The sequence below is a fragment of the Hakea prostrata genome, chromosome 2 (assembly GCF_041222555.1).
Source record: "Hakea prostrata isolate BN-2017 chromosome 2, UWA_Hpros_2, whole genome shotgun sequence".
Lineage (NCBI taxonomy): Eukaryota > Viridiplantae > Streptophyta > Magnoliopsida > Proteales > Proteaceae > Hakea > Hakea prostrata.
Window position 1 is genome coordinate 59,760,523 of NC_142601.1, and position 7,245 is coordinate 59,767,767.

Here is a 7,245-nt window from a genome sequence, read left to right on the forward strand (position 1 = left end):
TCTCCAAGATTATGCTTTCATTTATGTGAGATTCTCCATTATAGATTTATATCTCTAGAAGAAAAGGGAAATGTTGGCTTTACACCTTTGAAACTGGAATTGGGTAAACTCCCTGACATGTTTGAATGTACTTCATTACTTCCCTTAGAGAAGGTATTTAGTATATTTTTCTGTAACATTGTTTGACCTTCACCTTCATGTGTGCTGTTTTGAACCCCTTCATTTCTGTGTTTTCTGAATGGATCTTCTCCCTTTTCCCTCTTGTTCTCTTGCTTGTAATGTCTTCTTTTTTCTCCATGATAAGACCTGCTCAGCATGAAGGAATACATACTAATTCGGATTTCTATTAACAATCCATCACCCATATGACCTTACCTATTGGCCTGATAATCTTTTGGTGATCCACTCTTCAAAAATTTGTCACTAAAGAGAACTGAGCAAAAAATCCACCAAAAACGAGGGAACCATTACTATAATAGAAAAGTAAAACCCCATGAGACATCTTGCCAGAATAAGCCAAAGGACAACTTCTGTGAATGGAAACATTGCTACGGTTACTAATGTCAATTTTGACCATTGAATGACATTAAAACTAGTGTTGCTGCAAAACACAAATCAGGAAAGAAAAAAACATAAATAGAAAGCTCCTACCTGATTGCTAAAAGCGTCCTGTTGATGGTCGCTGCAAGCAGATTACAATTGCTCTTTCATCTCATATCAACAAAATCCCTAGACAGGCTGATCCATGTACCTTAGGTTAAACTTTTATGATTTACATAAAAAGGAGTCATGTTCTGGTGTAGAGTTTGAAGTGGTCAGAGAAGAGAGAGAGAGAGTACTGGTGATAGTCGAGGAAGGAAGATGTATTGAAAGGTTTCTTTCATTTTCCAAAATTTACAGGAAACTCTGCAGCCTGGATCTTAACAGGACAACTATTTTTCCATTGCCCAAAAACTTGTGTTGGATGGACATATTCTGTTCTGATCAGCATGTTTCCTAACTTGATGTCCATATGTATACCTGACCCCCGCTTGTAGCTCCAGCTAATGTACCTACTTTATATGGATGCGTGGCAAACCGACATGGGATCGCAGACAGATGTGGGCTCTCTAGAGTCATCACTGTTCCTCTGTGAGAAGTGGAAATAACATCAACTGCCCTCCTCATATTGCCTATAAAGACGTAAGAATCATCCCAACCCCATATTGCCCTGAATGAAACAAATGAAGGTGAAAAAGAATCTGTTATGCCAAACATTGGGGACCAGTATCTCAGAAATCATCCTACGAAATAATATAAACAAATACCCACATTCACATTCAATTACAGAAATAAAACATGCAGTTGTGTTGGAAAGAACATCAACAAATCCTTAAATAGAAACAAAAACATAACAAAAAGAACATAGAGATTTAACGTAGTTCACACCCCAATACGATATGCTACGTCCAAAGGTGAAGAACTTTCCACAATGTGGAAGAAGAAAAAGAATAGAGATCTCTCAAATCAATCGCCATAATGGCATACAAAGCTCTCATCCAAAACTCCGTGGCAAAAATCCCAAGTCTCACAATATAACCTCATAGGAGAACATATGGTACATAATATATTTTGATCAAGTAAACAGGTCGATTTCATCAGGTCGAATTGTACCATACAGATCTCCCAAATTGGGTCATTCAGGTTACAGCATAACAAGTTGTAACTGGCTTCAAAGTTGAGTATAAGAATTCATGTCACAACATAACAAGTTGTAACTGACTTCTTTGGAAGAAGTTAGAAGCTTCAGTACCAAAGGAGTACAAGAACTGCAAAAGTAATTAAAGATAAACCTACCACCAAATATAGAGGATTACAAATAACACTATGTGAAGCCCTACTTGGGAGGGTAATTGCTGCTTATTTCAAGAGAGATCAAATGCCAGAAAGCAACTCAAAAATTTTACTTTTATTATATTCACCATGGCGTTATCAACATTTGACGCTCTACATTTAACATTAAGAGTTTATTCCTAACAAACCTGCTATACTACATAAAAGTCCCAAATATTTTATGTAACTAACAAATAGAGGATCCCAAGCTGAAATTTTCCAAAGAGCATCAAAAGTTAATCTGGAGTCCATGAGCTTAGGTAGCATGGCCATAAGCATTGGTGGACCTATCTGAAAGATCCAGTGGGCCAACCACAAAAAGGGAGGTCAAAAGAGATCATTCCAAAGTTATACTGGACTACTTGAAGAGATCAATCTTATAGTTTGATGACTTAGGTACTTTAGGGTATTTTTCGTTTTCCCCTTTCCTGACTAGAGATGGATATATGTTGTCAGCATTCTGATATTTGTAATTAATTTCTCATTCTCATCAAAATGGGAATTGAAGGTTGGGTTTTTTAAGGATACCCTCCAAAACAAGGGGTCACCCTAAACCCTTCAAAGGTCTTCTCCTGCAGCAGATTTTGACTGTCTCATTTATGTTTTGATGCTTCTTTTTCTCATATTAATTCCTAAAGACATACTACAGTGAGAACTAAAAATGCAAACACAACAGTATTTTCATTGAAATACACCTGGAGATACGAATGTTAGACATGCTTCTTTTATTGAAATACTTCAGTAAAATAGAAGGGTTTAAAACCAACCCGCCAGATCTGAAAATGTAAATCCAACAGCACTAAGAAATTCATGAAATAAACCCTTGTGCTGATTCTGACTTACAAAGACCATTGAATTTCTGGCAAAAAAGCTGGCCAGTAAGTATTCTATTTTTTCTTTGAGAATAACAACTTGTCTATCCAACAGCTGAAAAAGTCATACCTGAAAGAAGAAATCCATCTGCCCGTGTGGTTATTATGATGGATCATATCCACATCCACAAAGTCAGCTCCTCTCAGAATTCCAACTTTGTCATCAACACTACAACAATAGGTGAAATGGTATACATCAGAAATATTTGAACCAATGAATGACTCTTTGTTGATAGGAACATCACAATTAAGTTCTTCAAAAAATTTGACTTCATTAATTTGCTCAAAATACTGTATGTCACTAAGCAGGAGGTGACTTATATGCCTAGCCTGGTCAGTTCTTCTCTGATGGTGTCCACTCAAAGGAAAACGGGGGCATAGTTGTCTAGGCAACCCAAGCCTAAGAGGGGGTGCCTATGGTATAAGGCATTTCATACATGGGGAAGAGATCAGCATGCTGCCAGCATGCCCAATTGGAGAACGCAAGATGGTTTTTTTTTGGGGGGGGTTTGGGGGGGCGGGGGTAGGGGAGTAGGATGAGTGTGACATAAATATCAGGGAGGAAAGGAACTAAGAGGATTGTTGACATACACAACCTTTACCCTTCATATTTTATTGGTAAAACTTTTACCCCTCATATTATTATGTTTATATACATTATTGGAAATTTGATATAATTGTACTAGAAATGGCCTAATATGATACAACAAACATATAGCAAAATAAGCATTTGATGTAGTGTGGGCATATTCATTGAAAAAAATAAACAGCAAAGATAAACCAACGAAAACTTGTATGGTGTCAAAAAAGTGGTATAATGTAAGGCCAGTTATCACAATACCAAAAGACAACATTCAGGCACTCAAAAGGCTTGGCATCCAAGGCTCACTTTTCTTTGATCAAAGAAAGTCTGTGGTTGCCTTGGAGCCACAAAAGTGCCTAGACACCTACACAATGCCTTTAACATCTATGAGCAGGATTTAAGAGCAAACATGAACTGCAAAGGCAGAAGGGAAATCAAAATACCAAATCAACAATGTCCTAGCTATCAATTTTTCTAATATTGACAAATCAGATTCTAAACAATGAAATGTTCAACATTCTTTTTTATATTGTTACGAATATACTTGGCTACTTTAAAGCCAGTATGGAGGATACATTTAAGAATTTTAATATATTGCAGTTGCTTTCAAGACTTTGATAACTATTTTCATTATAAATTCTTCTGATTTAGTTCAGATATTCGAAGTGGAAAACTAAACTGTGGCTTATGATACAATTCAACACCCAATAGAATCTCAAAATATCCTTACTTCCATAAGAGCAAAGAGGCTTATTTACTCCATTCCTTGTCAGGGGAAAACCTACCACTCTGGGGAGACATCCCATACAGTAAAGCAACAATAACACATTCAGGCCCAAATAATGAATACAAACCTTGTTGTTGCAAGATAATTCCCGCCGGGTGAGAAATAAGCAGAATGAACAGCCCTTTTGTGATTAACTATCTTCAGGGATTCTGGTTTGTTTCCATTAATGCGTCTCACATCCCAGATGCAGGCAGTACCATCAGTAGAACTTGTAGCCATCAGATTATTGTTTTTTGGGTTGAAATCTATGGTATTGATCGTTTGCTCATGCAACATCCATGTGCTTGAACATTTACCAGTCCTCTCGTCCCAAATATTTAATCCCCCTTGGTCCTCCCCAAAATATAAGGACTTTGCATCGTCTGGACGTTGAGAAAGAGAGAAGATGGAATATTCACTGGAATAAACCAAATCAAACGATTCCTTTTCTACATCCAAGACACGAATTAATCCATTATAGCAGCTAGTGAAAACCTGCATATATTCATCATCTAACCGTCATGCTTCTTCTATAAATGAAACTCATCCAAGCTTCAGAGATTATCTTAGTACGTAAAAAACCAGATGATTTGTTACCAATTAAAAAAAAACAAGAGGAATAAAATGAATGATTCTTCTAGTTGGTACACCTAGAGCATATGGAAGCTCCTTTTTAATCATAAAAAGTTAATATGTTAGTGGCAGAAATAGCTGCATTAGAAAGGATAATTAGGACAGATATATGTTATATTGGAAACAGTTGCATCAGTATGGCACACATAGAAAAAGAAAAACAACACTGTGAAAATGGAAAAAGAAAGCATGCTTTAAGATATGATGAAAAGTACGTAAAACTATCAAATAACAACATGCAGGTGATGGTGAAATAACTCACATCAGGCATTAAATATAAGCCCTATATCGATGACATAGCCGATAGTCAACTAGTTCCCCTGTTCAGGCTACAGCAACAGGCAAAAAGGCAACCAGAGAAATTGAGTACATAGGGGACAATATTACTTTGCCATTTTTTGCTTTCTGTTTCTCTCTTATCCCCTCCCCCACCCTCTGGAAACAAATAAAGAAAACAGGAGAAAGAAAAAGAGAAAGGAATAGATAATTACACAGTGAGTTCATGATCAAACATCAGAGCTATATTGTGAGGGTTATGTTGGCTATGGTTAGAAGACTGGATGTCTATGCTATACGCATTAGATTGATGCACAAGACAAGTGTCACTATGTGTGTTATGTCAGCGATGATTAGACAGTTGAAACAGATACATGGGTCTGGAAGTACTCGGGTAAGACCCTAGAATAGTTGTTGAAAGTATTGGATAAACAGTGCTAATTTGATCAAATACACGAGTTAAGAGACCTGTAGTAGCTATTTTGGTGTATATGGATGTTCAATGAACTTCAGATTTTCAAGTTAGGCATTATCTGTAATCTAGATTTAAGCAACATTGAGCGCAAGGAAATACAGAATTGAACCACGAACATCAACAATGAGAAAATTAACTGAGTTGTAGAATTTAAGGAATGGCAGTACAGCTTACCTTAGATAATGAAAAAGGTTGAATAAAAATCCCCGAAACAGGAGCAGAGTGAGGCTGGTATAAATAAATACCATCTCCTTCCCCCTCTTGACTATCAACATCCCAGAATCCAACATTTCCAAACTTGTTCCCAGCAACAACCAACAAACGGTACGTTGAAGGGAAAAAGCACACGTTTAGTATCCTTCCAGGGACAACTCTCGCAATATTTTCTTGTCTCAATCTAAGTGATGCCAAGTTTAGAGGACTTAAAGGAGCCTTTTCCGGTATACTCATAAAACCGGTATACAAGGTCCCGTTATTTATCAAGTTCCCTCTTCATTGAATCATTCAACGGGGTTTTCTCTATATCCCCTTCAGCTTCACTCTTCACTGGCGTTCTCTCGAATACGATAGCGTCAGAGCTCTTATCCCCGGCAAATTCCTTCTTGACTGAGCATCTAAAAGGATAATTTTCTGAAGAACCTCTGATCCCACACAGAGAATTTTTATCTTCCTTGATCGGGAAAAGCTCTTTTTTTATTCTGCAATTTAATGGAGTGTTTTCCCACATATCCACAATCGTATCTACGAGTTTCCGGTCAGATGAATCACCACTATAAGCATCCTTCATACTAAGAGGACCCAAAGCCGGGGGAGAAGGCTTTGATTTACCCAGAGATGTGGTGGTCTTATTGGGGGAAACAACAAGATCGTCTTCAACGCCTCCTGCTGAGGACGAATCAGGCGGAATTCGTCTAGTACGGAGAGATCTACGGAGCACAACAGGAGCTTCAGGCTTGGGCTTCTTCGATTGAGGGACCTTATAACCTTTTGGTTCAACTCTGCCATCAGAAAAGACACGAACTTGCAAAATGAACACAAAATCAAAGAGATATTACAGTGAAAGAAGTTATCCTAACTGTTCGAGTGCGATGGGTGAGAGAGAATAAGGAACGAACCTATTACGTTTGGTCGCAGAGAGTTGTTGAGCTGTGCTATGGAGTTTCAAAGAAGCAATCATCTCGCCATTGCGCTTGATGTTCTCCAGTCTCCGACGCTCATACTCGGTTAGGGCTTGCGGAGCCATGAGAGCAAAACAGGGCGAAAATTTTCAAAAACACTCTTCTGCAACTAATGCGATTTAACACTAAACGAAGAGCCAAACCCGCGAAGCACAGTTAAAATTTTTTGTGGAGCCGAGATTGATAAAACGCTTTAGCGGGAAATTGGAAATGGCGGGAACAAAGCAATGGAAGAAGAATTGGCGGGGTTTTTAACCGTTTTACTCAACCCTAAAATCCCCAAGGACAGAAAAGTAATATCTTCTCAATAGGAGGGGGAAAAGGACAATCAGTGATGCCCTTTGTACTTTAATTTTTATTATTAATTTATTTTCTGTAATTTTAAAATTATTAATCCAATGTTTAATTTTGTCTACAATTACTAATGCCTATTGATGGTGTGGCATCGATATATTATTTCAAAATTTCCAAAAATAACCTTGAATTATCTCTTTCCTTATTTACCTTTTTGTTTAGTTATAATACTATCGGAAAAAAAATTTAACCTATAAAAAACCCCCAAAAAAAGTCCAAAGAACCTTGAAGAGACC

At 37.4% G+C, this 7,245-nt stretch overlaps 1 protein-coding gene across 1 annotated transcript; it reads right to left on the reverse strand.

Moving 5' to 3' along the window:
• Positions 1 to 511: 511 nt before the first annotated feature.
• Positions 512 to 6,796, reverse strand: DRS1 (DROUGHT SENSITIVE 1). Its single transcript, XM_089145569.1, is given in 6 exon segments — positions 512 to 1,210; positions 2,815 to 2,913; positions 4,182 to 4,588; positions 5,652 to 5,954; positions 5,956 to 6,475; positions 6,593 to 6,796. Coding segments are annotated over 6 exon segments (1,671 nt in total). The 5' UTR covers positions 6,721 to 6,796; the 3' UTR covers positions 512 to 996.
• Between the last annotated feature and the right edge of the window lie 449 nt (positions 6,797 to 7,245).